This window comes from Columba livia, chromosome 5 (genome assembly GCF_036013475.1).
Source record: "Columba livia isolate bColLiv1 breed racing homer chromosome 5, bColLiv1.pat.W.v2, whole genome shotgun sequence".
In the NCBI taxonomy this organism is placed as follows: domain Eukaryota; kingdom Metazoa; phylum Chordata; class Aves; order Columbiformes; family Columbidae; genus Columba; species Columba livia.
Genome location: NC_088606.1, coordinates 22,821,324 through 22,840,593, shown reverse-complemented (window position 1 = coordinate 22,840,593; position 19,270 = coordinate 22,821,324). Strand labels below are relative to the sequence as shown.

At 37.7% G+C, this 19,270-nt stretch overlaps 1 protein-coding gene across 31 annotated transcripts in view; it reads left to right on the top strand.

Moving 5' to 3' along the window:
* NRXN3 (neurexin 3) overlaps positions 1 to 17,526 on the top strand; it is a 1,033,016-nt gene extending 1,015,490 nt beyond the window's left edge. For 15 of the 31 annotated variants that reach the window (XM_065063771.1, XM_065063773.1, XM_065063766.1 and 12 more), the window contains one exon: positions 13,910 to 17,526. In XM_065063771.1, coding sequence (XP_064919843.1) covers positions 13,910 to 14,835 — 926 coding nt within the window. In that variant the 3' untranslated portion in view covers positions 14,836 to 17,526. The other 16 variants (XM_065063789.1, XM_065063787.1, XM_065063790.1 and 13 more) reach the window with 4 other exon arrangements.
* The last annotated feature ends 1,744 nt before the right edge of the window (positions 17,527 to 19,270 follow it).

The following is a 19,270-nucleotide window of genomic DNA, read 5'->3' as shown; positions in this document are numbered from 1 at the left end:
AAATAGAGAAAATAATACAAAATATACAAAACCAATCCTGAAAGTCCTGGCAACTGCTCTGGCAGATGTAGGGCCGGCACCCAAAGTCCTGGACTGGACTCCGCAGCCAACTGAAACTAGATTCAGTCCATCACTAAGCCTCAGTTTGCAGGGACAACTCGCAAGGTCCTCTCCTAATGTCGGTCATAAGGAAAAGGGATGAGATCCTAGTGATCTCCCACTTTTATATGAAGTACCACGTGAATGGGATGGAATACTTAGTTGGTCACTTTCAGTTCGCCTCACGAGATGTATCATTATCAATGACCTTGTATACCATTGGTACGTCTACCAAAACATGTATCTAACTTTTCAGAAAACGCAGTTAATAAGAAGGCTTTAGCTGACAGGGAAATTCACTAAAAGAGAAACTTGTTTTAAACAAAACTAGGACAGGTGCTCATGTAGACATTTTTACTATAGATGAGCTCTTTTCTTTCTGATGTTCAGGTGAGCCTATAGGCAGAAGTGATAGAAATAATTTCTCTTCTTAGGCTATTTCTACCTCTCTGTCTTTTGGAAAGGACTGCCTAACCAAATACTCTTCTTTTGGTTTAAATTAGTGCAGATAAACAATGGAAATCACAGGAACAGATTTTTGTTCTGACTTGGAGTTAGGGATGAAGGGCTACATTTAAAATTAGTGTTTTACTTCTAATCATCTATAAGCTACTTTATATTTGTGGTCTGCTAAGTGTTCATTTGGCTGCATGTCTGAAAAGCACTAGTCTAAGAAAGGTTAAAAGCAGGCAAGTATGAACAGGTTGTTTTGGGAGCTACTACAAGCAGGAGGAACCATCTAGAAATAGCAAATATCCCACATTCCTACCAGAATCCCCCACTTGCCTACTCTTTTGTGGGACTTTATCCTGTAGGGCAAACCACCTCTTCTGCTTGTTTTCTTTTCTTTTCTCCACGTGCCAGATAATGACTGAGTTATGGACAATAAGAAAAGTCATCCTGCATCTATAGCTCTTAGGAGATTTTCTTGCTGGATCAAGCATTTCTAGTGTTTGTATCGCAAAGAGGTAAACTAGGTTATTTCACTAACTTATAAACAGCCTTAGAGTGTACTTAACCAGCTTTAGGGAGAGGGATGCATAAATGCATAGCTAACACTACCTTTTTCTCTATTATTGTAAGTAAACCTTTTACAGAGAAATTAACATTTTCCAGTTCACTAGAAATTCTCCATTTGTTTCTTTTCACTGATATTTTGATAGTATCAGCTGCTTAGAAGTATGTGTCATTAGTATCCTTGCCCAATGTATATGACTTTAAACGACACTAAAAGGGTGCTGCCTGATGTATAAAGTAAACTCACAAAGGTAACAGCAGTTGGGGAGCCCAGATTATGCAGTGATGAAATGCATACTTCCTTTCAGCACTGAAAGCCTTGGAACCTGTTCTACTTAGGTCAAAGTACAAAAAATGAAAGAATATCCTGCCTTTATCCTTGTTTTGCAATTACTGCACGCAAAAATACAGAAAGAAAAATCTATCAAGTAAGGAGGGATGCATAATTAGACCAGCAGGGATTCCTGGACATTTGAAGTGAATTGACAAAATTGCTGGACAACTAGGTCAGAAGAAGGAGCTGCTACAGCTGGTTAATAATGAAACATATTGATAGAGTTATGTTGCAGTGCACAGAACTCAAATATTGTGATGTTCAGTATGTTAGGGAAGAGATAAACTGTCAGTCTGATGGAGCCCAAGGACTAGAGCGGTAGAAGACACTGAAGTTCCAGATTTTAGCATGAACCTGAGGGCAGTAATGCAGCCCTAGATCTAATTTACCAGCTCTCATCTTGCTTTTTAACACACAGAGAAATATGCATTACCTTTGCCAGCAGCATTTTAAAATGCAACTTGAAAACAAATCACAAGATAATGCAACTTTATAGTTAAATCTGCTGAACAAGGCATTGTTCATGTCCCCTTTTTTAAATGTGGATTTTTTTCATTTGAAAAATTTAACCATCTTGGCTCAGTCCTTCAAACAAGAAGCTTGTAAGCCTTGATAGTAGAGATGTCTCTATTCCCAGTCCTTCAAGCTGCATCAAGTTTTTGAAAATACAAAAAGCCTGCAATGGGTAGATTTTTTGATCTTGACTTTTTTTGAGGAATAATTTGCTACATGTTAATTAATGAAATATTGTCTGTGTAGCTTCATGTGGAAACATTTGGGATCCAATTTTCAAATTAAGACATCTACTTTTGACTATTAACAGCTAGATTTTTAAAAGACTGGAGAAGCTTTCCCCAGCCTCAGCAGAAACTTCTGGACCCAGATTTTCTAAAGAGCTCTCTTTCTGTTGAAGCACCTCTGTATTGACCAAGTAAAGAAAAAATTGCTTAGCATCCTTTAGATCCTCTTGTGACTGTAACATCAAGATTTCCTTTACAGAATCTTGTCATCTCTTTAAGTGTCTCTGGCTCCAGCTGTGGTTCTTTAGTTCTTTTGATCTTTCAGGCCGTAAAAGGCTTTTCCAGGCCCTCATGCGATGAGTTAGGCATTTATCATCAAATAGGACATATTTTCTGGCGTGGCCTGGCATAGACTGCACAGTTGGTAACCAGACCATGCCCTATGGTCCATTTTGCATCAAAGAGAAGGCACTAAATTCTATTGTGCTGAAGGGGGATATTTCACTAGTCTGAAAATCCAGCTGCGAGTCATAGCAAACACTGATTAAAATTCAAAGCTTAAATGCCTCTTTGTGAAACTCCCTAAGTACAATTAAACCAGAGGGTCAGAATCCTGGTAGGGAGTGGTGTCCAGGGACACTAGACTTGAAACTTCATAAAAAAAAATCTCCACTGAGTTCTGAAAAGGCCTCACTTCCGTCATTTTTTTCTATGTCTAGCCAATCTTTTCTCACCCACAAATGAATCCCCAAAATTTCCTCTGTAGACCAATGTTTTGCTTTTCTGTAACCTGCATGTTCTGTCCCTGAGACCATCCTGACCAGGTTTTCTTTTCTTTGGTTGGACCTCTTCCCTTCCTAACACGTTTTCCAAAGGGGTGTGGGAGATAGTTCCAGTGCAGTCTTCCAGCAGAGGTATGGTACGTTCCAGCTACGGACACACTGTGCTGGTAGTCAGCACAACCTCATTACTTCTGAAGTAGGAGTTAAGAGTCTTCTCATATAACTCCTCTTAAAAGTGGACACTTTTCAGCAATGCATCTAAAGCCAAATTAGGCTATTTAGTTTTTGTGTTATTTATGCTTACTTAACATTTCCCAGAAATAATACTGATCTCTCAGTGGCTTTCGAGGTATTATTGTTCCTCATCTCAATAAGTACAAAATCATCCTGCCTGTTTGTTAGTACCATATTTACACAGAAGTACCTAATGCCTCATCGATAGGGTGGATAACCCCATTCTTCCCAGAAATTCAAGGTCACGATAGCCACCCACTTCCACGGATTGGTGATAGTGTAACCTTTATGATGGGTTACAGAATGATCTTGTGGGCACTCCTGATGGAAACCCAAAGTACATGCAGTACTTGGAGCCTGCTTTTCCTGTCTCCTGGAGAGATTCATCATGGACAGACTCCAAAGCTTTATATACAACATTTGCCCTCTCCTAAAACATCAGGAAGAACAGATAGTTTTCCTGGGGTCCTGAGTTCCTACTTAGAAGGACTCTGATGTTGGGATGATGATGGTCCTCATACAAAAAAAATATGGACATCGTATGTGAGGTCAAGCGAATTCAAGGGAAGCCAAGGATCCCTCTAGGACACATAGTATTTGGGATCCAGTTTTAGTAAGACACAGATAGAACTGATAACTTCTCAAACTGTAAATCCTCTTGTAGCATAGAAGGAGCTAGTTTCAGTCTTACTGCTGGCAGTGGCAGGTTTGCCTGTGCAAAATCATGTGGCCTTAGTACCAAATGCTGCTGACTGGTGGGCCCCCAGCACTAATCATGGACAGCAGCTCTGAATAGCTGCAGTTAATTTTCACAACAGCCACAGCCTTTTCCAGCGTAGCAAAGTGCATTTATAAGAACTAATTCTTCACCCTTCATTCAGGCTGATTATCAGTTACAGGAATAACCCAAATCTGACTAGGCACAAAAATAAATGCCACTGATTTCAGGAATACTCTGGAGAGTTAGGGCCCAAGTAAGGGTTGGAGTCTGGAGTTTTGAGTGTTTGATGCAAATGCAAGGTTATAGGGTAAAAAGTACATCCTAGCATAGCTTATGATTTCTCCTTACCCTTTTCCCCTTCTGACCTCCCCCAGAACTGCAGAGAACCCGCTGGAATGTGCTTTGCCCTTTCTGGAGAGGCATGGATGCTACACCCCCTGCCCACCCTCCCTCTCCTCTGCCCGCCCGCCCCAAGTCCTTGCTTGCTGTTCTGTTTTTCTACTTTCCCTAAATGCAACTTACTTTAAGCATGCATTATTATTAACATCCTACAGTAAAATTAAGCTATTATATAACCCATTTGTCGATCTCAGCCAATTTCTTCTATCTTTTTCTATGTCTATTTATGACGTACATCCAGACTGCACGTCCTTTTTTTTTTTTTCCTCTCCATGTTTATTTTGAAAAGAAGTGATTAAAAAAAAGATCTATTAAAAAAAAAAGCAACAGTGGAGGGTGGTGGGGTTTTTGGCCAACAACTGGAAACAAATTTAAATGGGAGGGGGGGGAAGGGAAGAAAATCCAATCATTAAAAAAAAGAATATCCAAATGATGAAAGTGTCCCTAGACTGCTTTGTCTGTTCCTTGCAATGTATGCATCTGGTTCGTTCATCTTTGAAAATGTGTGGAATACCTTTTCCTCTAAAAATAAAACTTTAAAACCCCACAATTGTTCTTATCTCCCTTCTTATTGGGAACAAAGTTCTCTTTTTCATTTTTGCTTTTTTTTTTAGTATATCTCTTCATAGTTATACTTTGATGTATTTCTTTTCAGTGGTTGAATTTCTATCTTAGATTTGGTTTGTTCCAATCTAATAATGAAAAAAAAAAAAAAAAAACAAACAAAACAAAAGAGTTATGAATTGTTTTCTGCAATTTTTCCCTCTATTTCCCTCTTTAAATAATGAACTACTTCACTGGCAGAATCCCACAGCTGTATTTTTGAGATTCTCCTGAGAATCTGAATATAAAAGCAATCTAATTTGAGAGTGGGGAAGGGGTGTGCCAACACAGTCATTACATTCGAAACAGTGATTTGATGTACTCAAGAACTGATTGTCTCAAATTATTGAGAATACTGATATCAATTTGATGGACTTCAGAAAAGACGATTCTTAGAAGAAGGAGGCTGTGGGTAGCTACAGATTGAAGTTGTTCTAATTCCAATGCATAAAACTAGTTTCCTTGTTTTTTTGTTTTACTCTCTGGTTATTATTATTATTATTAGTTTATGTATTTTTACTGCTATTTTAGTAGGGAAAAGTTTTAACTGTTTTTATAATTTGAGAACTTTTAATGAAAATGTAAATATTAATACTATAATTATTAATTCTTTTGTAATTTGCATGTTGAAGAAGTTGCAACTTAGGGTTTGTGAGATTGTCAATGTTAGAGTTCTGTTCTTTCTTTTTGTTGATGGGCATGAATATGCTCATTTGTTTTTGTATATTGCCCATCCCTTCCTTACAGCCAGAAGCTCTAATGCTGCTAGATCACTCCGTACCGCCCTTACATGGACATGGCAACTGACTTACACATTCACTCCCATCATCCTCATCTCCTGTGTAGTACACTCATAGATTTTTACACTTCCACTCCATCCACCCTAGGCATTTTTTCTTCCCATAAGTTCCCCTCTGCCACCCCTTTCTTTAGCATTGTTAAAATTTTATGTGCAGTCATCCATTCCTTAAAACACACACACACAAAAATTATAGAAAAAAAAAGAAAATGTTTAAAAAAATATATATCAAATTGACCAAAAAGGCAAAAAAGCAACAGACTTTGATTTTCAGAAAACATTATATATGTAGATATGCAAACAAGCAAAAATAAATTCTATAAAATGTACAGGATTTTTCATCTGTAACACGCTAACAACTTTATGTAAGATAAAAAAAATACAACCAAAAAACAGCAGAAAAAAAAACAAAAAACAAAAACAAAAAGTTCTAATTTGTTAAGGTGCAAGATTTTTTTCTTTTCATGTTATGTGGTGTGGATGTATGTGTTGTTGCCTCCCTGTATCGCCCTTTGTTGTAAAACAATTATATTAAAAAAGAAATAATAAACATTTTGCTAAAAAAGTTTTTAAGAAACAACAATGAAAAAAAAGCAAGTTACAAGAATGTGGCAATGCTTCTTGTCCAAGAGCATTCTTACACAACTTTCTTTTGTAAATTTTTCCTTTCATGCCAAAAAACATGCGGGCAATTTGTTGATGTAAGTTGACTGTTATGAAATCAATGTGGTATGCTTTCTAAATATTTTTATGTATTTTTGATGGCTTTTTTTTAAAAAAGAAATAATGTTTTTGATTTTCATCTTTTTTTTTTTTTTTCAGTTCTCGTAGGTTTTAATCTTTTTTTGTTGATAAAGTGAATGACTTGTTATGTTTTCCTTTTTCTGACCTTGTTGCTGTGGCATTTTTATTTTCTAGTATATGGGTTTGTTTTAGGAAAAATGTATCAATTCATTTATTTCTTTTTGAATCAGTTTGTATTTGCCTTTATGTTATGTGCTCTTTGTATATTGTCAATTACCAGATTGTATTGCGCATAGGAGGGGGTGAAGGAGCCTGTGGTAGTTTGCTCCTATTCTTTATTGGTCCCTCTCTGCAGCTTTCTTTCCCTTTCCCAAAGTGAGTCACCAGTAATGCCACTTCCTTTCACACTACTTAAATTGTGTGTAGTCTGGAGGTGTAGCCTTCGTGTCAGGTAAAAAACGGTGAGACTTCTTTAGCATTTTGGTAGCTCTCAGGGTCTTCCCGCTGCAGCTTTACATCATTCCTACTTTATACCCATAAAGGGTTTTATTCCTTTCACTTTTCTTTGTTGCTGGTTATGGTTATCTACCTGATGTCCTGTCTAAATGATACTCTCAAGTGTACTCTTACTAGGTAAATGCATCCATCATACTATGACTAGTATCAGGCTTCCTAATATAATACAAAGATGGAACATTTGGCAGACATTTCCCTACTGAAAGTCACATCCTGAACTTCTAAAATTTCCTTATTTCAAAAGTGATATGAATTATTTTTTTTTAAATGAGCTTTTATTTAAAAAAAAAAAAGGCAAAAAAGCAGCTGAATTTTGTTATAAGTACATATGTTTTCAGTATTCCTGCATAGTAATGCTGTGCTTGATAGGTATCTTAGGTACAACTGTCAAGTCCCTTGAGCAACTGAAAACAGAACAAATAAATACAGTGAGAAGGAAGCTGTGACCACTTAATCATAAGAGTTTAAAATAGAATATTTTTCAGTTGTAAGGGACCTGCAACGATCATCTAGTCCAGCTGCCTGACCACTTCAGGGCTGAACAAAAGTTAAAGCATGTTATTAAGGGTGTTGTCCAAATGCCTCTTAAACACTGACAGGTTTGGGGCATGGACCACCTCTCTAGGAAGTCTGTTCCAGGGTTTGACCATCCTCTCAGTACTCAGTAAAGAAATGCTTCCTAATGTCCTGTCTAAACCTCCCCTGGCACAGCTTTGAGACATTTCCAAGTGTCCTGTCACTGAATAACAGGGGGAAGAAGATCAGGACCTCCAAATAATGATGGGAGACAGAGGAGTGCACATTTCAACTGGTTCAGAGCAGCTCAGTGTCTGGGCACTGAAATACGTATTTTTTGCTGTAGAATCCTGCCCACAGACATGATGTCAGGTCCTCTCTGGAAGGTATTAGTATCCATTACACTGAAACTGTTTGCACAAAGGTAACCAAGAATTTACAGCAATGAAACATAGCCCAGCACTAACATGGGATTCGTCACTTAAACTCTGTACCTTCCTGTTGCTCATAAGCCATGTATTAAGAAGCACTGCAATAACTACTGTATTTTAATATAGATTGGAGGGCTTAGGAAAGATTTTCAACCAACTCCACCAGAAGTACAGTTTTATGTAATCACTTCAAGGACTATATAATTTCTGAAAGGAAAAGGAGATATTTGAGATGAAAAGTTGCAATCTTCCTTTGTGAAAATGATGTCTTTCTCTCTACTACTGACTGTCAATTGCAATTAAATCAGACTGCAGAGAGGAGAAAATATTAAGAATGTTCATCTAGTAAGTTTTCTGTTAGCATCATCTTTCCTGTGAATCAGGTACTACGTTCTGAATAATTTCCCCAGAGAACTCAAAGGAGAATTAACTAAAACACCCTTAGACTGAAATTTAGGAACTCAGTCATTTAATAAGGAATTATTGTATTGATACAGAAGGGAAAAAGGTAAGGAATTATTATCTGTGGCAAGTATTTCATACTAAAGGTTGAGTCGAACTTCAGAGAAACAACATAAGAATAAAATGCAAATGACAAACTTAGGATGCAGAGTTTCAAGGACCTACAGACATGGCTAAGTTGTGCAGCCTTTTTGTATGGCATTTATAAGCTTTTCAACCACAGCTGGAAAAGAGAGAGAATATAAGGGTGTGTCCCTTATCATCGCTGAGAGAAGATGAATCTTTCAGGCTTCATTTTTGTGTGCCTTTTGTCCTGTGTTAGTTTGATGCCAGAGTCTCCAGTGAATTAGTTGTGGCTCTAAAGATGAAAGCCGGCTGCTGCTGCAATTTTAGCCTTTTTTTTTGTGCCCTCTGCATTCATGACTCGGCTGCAACATCCTCACAGTTCATAAGGCTCCTATTAAATTTTTAACACTCTGTATTTTCCAGTGGCAGAGAACTCTTACTGGAGATCAGCCTCAGAGGTATGAATTATATATCTATAAATATGTTCATAAAGCAGAATGCAGGGCAGCTCCAAGGCTAAAGTAGACCTTTTATATCCCCAGTGATCTTGGTAGTTTAAAGAAAAGCACAAGTCTGTGAAAACAGTATATGTGCTAGATTTAAAGGCTAACTTTTAAGGAATATACACTCACTGTGGGTGTTTTTTTGTGGAAGGAGAAGGCCAAGAAGAGCATTAGAGTGCTCAGGATAAAGTTTCCAACCTCATAGACCCCAGTTCTCTCAGTGTTGTTTCCAGTTTGCTGTTCATAGATTTGTTTTGCAACTGTACTGTTCACAAACAAACTAATTTTGTGTCTGTATCACTGCAGAGGAAAGCGTTTTATCTGTTTCCTTTTTGTTTAATTCTTCTATGTTGTGTTGCCAACAGAAGCTTTTTAAAAACTATGTTTCTGTTTGGGAAACATCCATCCCCTGCTTGGAGAGAAACCACAGCGTAGGTGAAACATGAACGTGGAAAATCTTTGTGAAATCTTTGGATTGCTAAAGCAATCCTGAACTCACAGCCTATCAGTGAACACTGTTAACTGGTGCCTAACAGCCAACAGAAAAAAAGGGGAAAAGAAACCTGTAACTACAGGACACAGTCCATATTATCCCCAAATAGAATCTTAGTCTATGACTTTTTGTTTTAAAGCCATGCTCCAAACTGGGTGGCAACCTTGTCATTTTGTTTTAAGCACAGAACAATTTGGAAATAAAAGCTGTATGTTTTATTCAAGGCTGCAAGGCATTAAATTTGCAATTGAAAAAATGGTAGACACTGTGAGAAAAATAAAAACTTCAGATAGGAAAATAAAAACATAAAATCTGTCTCAAATGTATTTCCCTTCCAAAGTGTCATGTGAGGTTTTTCAGGGTCTTCTCTACGGCTTTTTGTGGAGATCCAAATCTTTAAAGCATTTGCCCTCCACAGCAAACCTTTCAGGATCTGACTCCCATGTAAGATGTTCTTGGCAATTCAGTGGCACTTCATCTTTTAAATCTTTCAGAGCTTACCTTTCAAACCAACGTGGGGCCCTGGGCAAGAGGCACCACTTCTCCATCAAAGGGCCTCTGGCTCTAGGCAGCTTCCTGCTGCCTGAGCTGTCATTTTGTGATAGATGGTTCTCCTTACACGCACACTTGTCATCTCCCTGCCCTCAGACTCCCCCTTGTGTCTTTACAAGTAGAAATGTAGTACCAGCAACAGCGTTTGCAGGTATGATACGAAAGGTTGCACTTGCTCCCCTCCATAGATGTTGCTGGTCGTGTTTCTCACACTTTTTTGTGTGCTTTTCAGATTTTACATTCTCTGTTATCCTTAAATAACATGTTTCTTTTAGACTGAGTGGCATTTTTATCACACCATTTTAAAGGATGTTTTAACTCTGCTGTAAATCACATACCTCAAGAAGTATTTTTGTGCTTGCATCCTATTAGACCTACAAGTTCTAGCTTACTGTGGGTTTTGTATAAATGCCTAACATAGCAATAAAACAGAAGCCAGCTTTGATACCTAGAGTGCTTTTTCTGAGTTGCTTTCTCCCACACAGCTTTTTTTCAGTCTCACAGCTTCTTCCATTACAGACAGAAAAATAAAAAAATTTGAAGCATCATTACCACCCTTGCAGCCGTCTCCCCAAAAGTATGTTGTCTTAAGTAAATGTAACAAATTAACTTCTTGATGGAGAACTGATTCCTAATGAAGGACCTTTAACAATCTCTATATTTCTCTAATATATAGGCAAATGTAGAATGGATCACTGGACATTTTGGAATGAAACAGGAGATGAGATTAAGTGATTGTGTTAATCTAGCCTTCCTGATATGAAAGTTATTTCTCCTCTCACATGTATTGTGAGATTAAAAATTTGCAAGACTCGTTCCTGATTCTGTCCTATTGTCTTCCATCCGACAGACTTGCTGGAATCAAAAAGCTCTGATCTCTCCATCACTTATGTGAAACCCCACCACCATAATAACTTTATCAACTTTTCTTAACATTTCAGGAAGACCATAATTATTTTATAGTTGCAGTAGTCTTGATCATTGGCTCAAGTCCTCAACAGTGACAAAAAACTGTAGAACTGGTTTTAAGGGAAGTCTTACTGGAACAAAAAAAAAAAAAAAAAATCTTCCTATTACATGTACAATATTACTAATTCCTTCCAGAAAAGTAATAATTAATAGGACCAAAATAATTTGTCTTTGGAAGAAAACTGCCTGAAGTGTTGCTCCAGAGGGTGGCAGATAACTGCATACCAGTGCTGTGTACCAGTACAACAGATTTTAAGAACAAAGGCACTTTAAAGTTCTAGATGAGCAATTAAAAGCTGTCAGACTGATTTTTTTCCAATTGGGTGTCACAGATGGTGCATGAAAATCACAGATGAATACTATTTTTTAATAGCAAAACACTGATCTTAACAACTCATCTAAAGGGACATTACCTATCCCTGACTTTCTGGAACTTATATTCCCGAATTATGCAATTTTATGTAATGTGCACTTAAATGATTCTTTTTTTTAATTCATTTTGTACCAGACACACAGATGATCTTTCCCTCTGAGGCATAATGCAAGTTTACCTTGGGACCACCTGTTTGCAGAGATTATAGATGCTCTACTCTAACCATGGATAGGGCTTCTGGACATATATAAATCATATTACATGCTCCAGTTTCTACATTACACAGACTACAGCTCAGATGCACAAGCGCAAATTGCTGTGTAGCCATTTGGCAGCCTGCATTTTCTGCTATTTCCATAGGGTTTTTTTCTAATATATGTAGTTTGAAGGGGTTGCCATTATTTTACACATATAAAACTTATTTCTTGTTCTTCTATCCAGTAACAGAAATGGTATGAACATGCTGAGGAAGCTCAGAAAACTAAACGTATTTAAACTGACCCTTTGCATCTTAGCTTAAAACTAATTTTGCATGAAAGTAGGTTAAGAGACTATGTAAAATACCACATTTCTTATTTTGGCCTAATTTCTACGCTGGTACCCCTGAGATAAATCTGACAGTTTCAATTGATTAAACTGTGTCACCACTTAATTTCTCATTAAGGATAAGAATAAGCCATATTGCTAGTTCAGCTATGCAGATTTAATCAAACTGTTAAGTACATTTTTCAGTATATTGCTATCTTCAATATGTAATTTGTTCAAATATATTGCTCTTCAAATATATTTAGAAGGGATTATGATTTTACACCATATTCTTTATAGAACTCCCATGGACATTGCTGGCAGTATTCGATGGGAAACAAGTACATGCAATATATAGTGTAGGTAGGAAAGAGCAGAATTTGACCCTGATGCTGTTCAGCATCATAACAATGCCAAACTGTTCATTAGCAGTTATTAATACATAAGTAAACTACAGTAAAATTATTAATTTAGAAGATAAAATTCATTTTGCATATCTTTCCTAAACTAATGGTGAGTATAAATAAAATTTTCCCATGCATTAGAAATATTTCCTACTGAGTTGCACCCCTTCCAACAGATTTAGATGACTACTCATGGTGTCAGATGAAATCTTCAGTTTATATTTAAAACAGCTAGTTTAAGTGGCTAGCCAAAGAAAAATTGCCCAAGGGAGAATTTATACACAAACTTTCAAAAGCGATATGGCTCACCCTAAAAAACTGTCATTGACCTGATGTCAGCAGAAAACCATATGATCTAGACTAAATGAATTAAAGAAATACATTATGCTTCCACATCAGAGTAAAACAATGGAGTAGTAATTATCCATACACTCAAAAACAGAAGTACAGTCATATTGCAATAAATAGACTACTACCCTAAAAGTTGCAATATTGCTGCTCAGAAACCAAATTTTGGAAATGACACATTGATTTTCTTGTTTCTGTTGCAGCTTACGCTGTGGGAAAGCACAAAAGTTACAGATATAGCTTCCTTGTTCTACTTCAAGAGTAGACCATAAGCCTGCCTTATATTTAGTCTTTTGTAGGCAGGTAGCCATCACCCTAGGAAAAAGTAGCCCTGGTCACAGAAGAAATAACAGTAGGTGTGAAGAAAACTTTTGTTGTTTTCCCAGCCACTGCTGGGCTCGAGTACTAATTTGTGTTATCAGAGTCCTCATTCAGTTTTATCATCAATCACAATAAAGTCTATCTAATTTTGTAATCAAATTATAGTAAAAGAATATCAAGAAGAACTGAAGATCAAGACGGTATGGTATTAGTAGTGCCAAAAGATGCAAGGAAAGAGGCATCCCTAGTCCCATCCCTAGTGTCAAACAAAATGGTAAAGAAAGATTAAAAAGAGACGAACAAATGTTGAGTAGAGCTCTGTACCTTAACGGACCCCAGTAAGTACTTCGTTCTTTTTCCATCCCTCACTTTCATGAATCTTCCCACAATTGATTAATGAGGCAACAATCAAGAAGAAATGGTTGAATAGGAAAGGGCTTAGGGAAAGGCCTTAGAAATGGCTACAGAAGGAGTGCAGACTTGAATAGAAGAGAATAAATGCCAATATCATCTTAAATTAAAAGAATCAGAGAAGGAAAAACTGGCAAGATGAGCAGTAAAATCCATTTAGGACAACTTTGTTCTATGGAAGTCTAAAATAATTCATTTTAACAGTCTTGTATCTAAATGCTTAAGAAAGATTACTACCAAAAATCAGTGTCCACAGAGTCACTTGAGAGTATCTTCAAAAATAAAAATAAATGTTGGTCCCAAGACACTCAGTATGTACCTAGCATAGGCTAAAAGAGCGTGGAAATGGAACATGCAGTTTTCCAACATCAAAGCAGGGTGGGAGGGAAGAATGACAGGCACCCCCAGGAAAGTATGTTGGTAGTGTAGTTAGGAAGAGAACATTTTTTTGTAATGCCCAAATCCTCTAGTGCCCTTGAGTTAAGTGGATTGAAAATGTGTCATTAAAATGTACTAATCCTCTTTTTTTTTCTCTTTTGCATCCCAGGAGGTGAATTAGTTATCCCTCTACTTGTAGAAGACCCTTTAGATATCCCTCCTATTGCTACTCGTGCACCTTTCATTACACTTCCCCCTACCTTTCGCCCCCTCCTCACCATTATTGAGACCACCAAAGATTCCCTGTCCATGACCTCTGAGGCGGGGTTACCTTGCTTGTCGGACCAAGGCAGCGATGGTTGTGATGATGATGGCTTGGTGATATCTGGGTATGGCTCAGGGGAAACCTTTGACTCTAACCTACCCCCTACTGATGATGAAGATTTTTACACCACCTTCTCCTTGGTAACAGATAAGAGTCTTTCCACTTCAATCTTCGAAGGTGGCTACAAAGCACACGCACCCAAGTGGGAATCCAAGGACTTTAGACCTAACAAAGTCTCCGAAACTGGTAGGACTACTACCACGTCTTTGTCCCCTGAGCTGATCCGCTCCACAGCTTCGTCCTCGACTGGGATGGTACCCAAATTGCCAGCTGGCAAAATGAATAACCGTGAGCTCAAACCCCAGCCTGACATAGTCTTGCTTCCGTTGCCCACTGCCTATGAGCTAGACAGCACAAAGCTGAAGAGCCCGCTAATCACTTCCCCCATGTTCCGTAATGTGCCCACAGCAAACCCCACGGAGCCAGGAATCAGACGGGTTCCGGGGGCCTCAGAGGTGGTCCGTGAGTCGAGCAGCACAACGGGGATGGTCGTCGGCATTGTGGCTGCTGCTGCCCTCTGCATCCTCATCCTCCTGTACGCCATGTACAAGTACAGGAACAGGGACGAAGGGTCCTATCAGGTGGACGAGACGCGGAACTACATCAGCAACTCAGCCCAGAGCAATGGCACGCTCATGAAGGAGAAGCAGCAGAGCTCAAAGAGCGGCCACAAGAAACAGAAAAACAAGGACAAAGAGTATTATGTGTAAAAAAGAATACTTATTTATATATAAATATATAAATACTTAATGAGATTTAACTGAAAAATCAGAACCATTGCAGCAAACAAGATTGGGAGATATCGTTTGTGGGAAAAAGTATTGGTAAAAAAAAATCAGCAGTTGACTGTTATTGTCTCAGTCATCGCTTGGAGTCAGCAAACTCTACCCTAATGTATTATAAAGCACACTTAGCGTTCTGGAGATGGCGCGCACAGCTCTGCCCTGTTAGTGAACTTGGATGTCTCCAAATCTCCTCCTCTGCTGAACTTTCTGCAAAGGTAGAAGACTTCATGGCTTACTTGTTTCATATCTCCAAGTGAGTCTTTAACAATGGTCGTGATCCCTGACTGTATCAATAATTTTTCAATTTACTTATTTAAGAAAAAAAAAAAAAAAGGAAGGAAAAAGAAAAAATGCAAACATTATTAAACAACAGAAAAATAATGAACAAACTGATCTGGCCATGTCCAGCATACATATAATTTTTCGAGATTGGAGGAGGGGAATAAATGATTTTGGAGATTGTTGGGGTTTTGTTTGGTTTGGTTTGTTTCTTGGGTTGTTTTTTGTTTGGTTGTTTGTTGGGGTTTTTTTGTTACTTTTGGGTGTGGGAGGGAAGGGTGGAGAGGAATGGTGTTGGGGGTGAACCAGGACTTGAGAAGAAATCTCGGAAAAGAAAAAAATCCATAATAAATAAAGACAGACTATTGCCATATATGAACTCAAAAGCTACCCATGGTGTTTACTCTGCATATCTGGTTGTGTTGTCTCTAGAATCTGTTGTCTTGCAGTAAGTTGTTTGCTAACAACACAGTGAAAGTGTCTAATGGGTGGTGCTGAAGAAAATTATGTTGGAAAGCTGGTTCCCTTGGTTCTGGCTCCAGTATTTGCAATTGAACTGAAGAATAGATGGGTTTGGGTCTGTTCTGATCAGTCATTGTCTTTATTTGAAAATATCACTTAGTGATGCGTTAGCACAGCCAAACTAATGGTTAAAGGGATTTGAAAATTTAAAAAAGAATGTTAAAAAAATGGTTAGCCATTCTGAGCTGAATATACCATGCAAAAATAAAGGAGCCTTCCTTTGGGTTCTGGTTCTGTGACTGATTGCAATGCATGCAAAAAAATAACAATAAATCAGTTTAATAAAGAGATCAGAACGACACCACTGGAGTTCAACTTGTGACGAAACCCATAAATGTCAGAAAAGCTAAACACTTGTAAAAGAATGCAAAATACATAGATTTTTGACATAAAACTGTTTTTCATATGTAATATTTTAATTTTGTAGCTTGACATTTCACATCATCTCTGTCTTTCCATTTGCCCTATTCTCCCTTTTCCTTCTCTTTTATATAAAAGAAAATAAACTGCTGTGACACACAAAAAAATAATAAAGATAAAGGAATTTAATAATATATATATATATACACACACAGATATATTTATCATGGTATGTTTGATGGGACGACTGGAACAGAAGTTCTGTTATGGTCTTAATGTGGAATGAGAATGTTCCTAAAGAACAAAGTAAAATGAAACAGACAACAAAAGCAAACCTTAAAATGTGAAGGGAGCGTGTGTTTTAGCTTTGTCACAGTTACCTGTGTCAAAAAAAAAAAATCTGAAATTTTGTTTACATATTTTACTACTATTTTTTTTGCTAGTATAATTTCTATATGGATACCTTGATGGTGTATATACAGTTTTATGGTTAAATTGGGAACATCTTTTGGTTTTATTTAACTTATTTAATTTGGTTGTTTGCTTTCTACATTTTCCCAGTTATTGTGAAAAGGATTATCTTCCTGTATAGAACAATAGCCAGGTGGTTTGACGGCCATGCCTGTCATGTGCAAAAAAGGAAGTGAGGGAAAGAGATACAGAGAGACAGAGAGGAAAACAACAAAAAACGAGATGGATTGAGAACTCTGGAATATCAGAAATGTACTCTTTTTTCTGTATACAGATGAAAACTAATCAGCTGTTTAGGTTTAGAAATCTACTCTTGCTGGTGTTTATAAGTCGCATGAATATTTGACTTTGAAGAAGTGTCATCAAATACACACACGCACATAGGAACTTACATTCAAAAGAAACAGCCTTCTCAAACATTTAGAGAAGACGCTTTCATGTTAACAAAAGTTTTCAGTGCGTGTATGTGTGCGTGTGTGTGGTGCGTGTGCTTGTGTGCGAGGTTGAGCTTTTTTTTCCTTTTTTATTTTTTATACTAAAAAGAAAAAAAAAGACAGGCTTTAAAAAGGTATGAAAGCACGATTTTAGAGGACAAAACTGGCCGAAACTATATAAAGTTGATTATATCTTGATGTCTGTAAAAGATTGCTGTTCTTGGAGTCTTGAAGTCTTGTGAAATGATTTCCTGCTTTATTTTTTCCTTTCCTTTTTGCTTTCCTTTTTTAAGTTAAGGGAAAAAGATTTACACTTTCCTTTTTTTGTGTAAGTTTCTACTGGACAGTTTTTGGGAACATGTGCATTTCTGTATGTGGGCTTCTACCATATCCCTGTTGCTTTATGGACAACCTTAAAAACTTTTATTTGAGTTATTGTGATGTTATTGGGGTTTTTTTTCCCCTTTCTTTTTCTTCCTTTTGGTTATTTTTCTTTTCTTATTTGCATTTTGTTTAAAGATATGCTTAGCAATAAAATGTTCTTCCCAAAGCCCTGGGTGTTGCTGGGTTTTTATTTCCGAAAGACTTAAGAGAAATTCCAGACCTTTAAAGGTGAAAAGTAATCTGCGAAGCAGGTATCCCCTACCCCATGGGAATGTCTAATCACCAGATTATAGAATCATGTTCATATTTCCATTCTTTCTTTAGTCAAATTAATTGTAATTCTTTCCTTTGCAGGGACATAAATGCAATTTGAGTGTGGGGGTCTACCTCACACCACTCCTGGTCCCTTGTTCCCCACCACTGCCTCAGTAGGTAGAAGAGTAGTTCTGTGGAACGTGGGTTTCAGTGACCTCAGATAAAAGGTAGAACTGCTACTGAAAATGTTTTACCACTAGCCTTTTGTATAAAAGAGGTTATTGATTTGCCTCTTTCAATAACCCAAGCCTTGCTCAACATTTGAAAGAAAAACACAGCTGTTTTGCCTCCAAGAGGAGACTATAGGTCTGGATCCTTAGGGCAAAAAGGTCTGCTTTCCAGCAGAGGAGTTCAAGGTATTTGAGGGATAAGATTTGGGGCCCAGCCCAGCCTCAGTAATTCCTTTTTGGCTAGCTATTCGCAGCTGCATACCTAGGGCATTGACTTAGTATGCCCTTTCTAATGTGCTGCCTGTTTTCAGTGTCCCTTTGAAGCGTGTAGTCCTCCCCATGATGTTTATGGGATTCTGGATTCCTCTCCTGTGGCCAGGAGCCTCACATCTGATGTGCTGCAGCAACTGTATCTTTCAGAGGATTTGGCTAGCCAATTCAATACAGAAAAATGTTTGCATCATTTTATAAGAGGATCTAACTTAGGTTCTCTGAATTTATATGTGACTTTCCATGCACTATGGATCTTACTTGGGTACCTCAAGTAGATGGTCTGAGTGCTCACTCCTTACAGGTAGGTTCTGAGGCTCCCAAAACCTCTATCACAGCTGCTGCCTGCCCTTCACTGTCTTCCTGAGCATTACGGTATATTATGATTCTGTTTCTCATGCAAAATTGCCAATATCCTGTCTTTAGCAAGTGGTGCAGAACTTCCGTCCATGGTCGTAGCTTATTTCATATTGGATCTTAACAAGCTACCTGCAAGATCTGACTTTTTTAGAGGCATCTGGCAGTCAGCCAAAGGAGCGTTTCACAGCCCTTTCATTTGTTAACCAAGGATGACTTCACTGTTGTGTTCTTTTTTTTATTTTTCTGTTTTTCTCTAGGCATAATCCACTTCTTTTTTGAGCAGTGTTTTCTACAGGTTTCATTTACAACCAAATTAGACTCAGGATAAACTGATCGTTCAGGTATTCCCCGAGATTTTTTTACATTTTTTTTGCTCACATGTTTGCATGGCTGAGAATATGTATGAGTGTGTCCATGTGAGGGCTTTTTAAATTTTGCTGTTTTCAGGTCTTTGTGAATCATGTTCTAACACTTTGCAGATTCTCACAAGTCACAGATTCTGGCCTAACCTCTCTCTCGTTCCCCTCCAAAAATCATAAAATTTGTGGGTGATGACTGGTACCTAGTAATCCCAGTGCTTGAGCAGTCAGCTGGCACATGAAAGATCTAGGTCTGAATTTAATTGTCTCTTCTGATATTGCAGAAAATGTCCTTATCACCAAGCAGTTGGTGTTCTGAGAAAAGTATATTTTTTTTTCTTTTCTCTCAGTACATTTCTCAGAACCTGTTATACCACATTATGTGAAGCAAGAAATTTTAACTTGATATACCTCTAACCTTCTGGCTATAGTCACT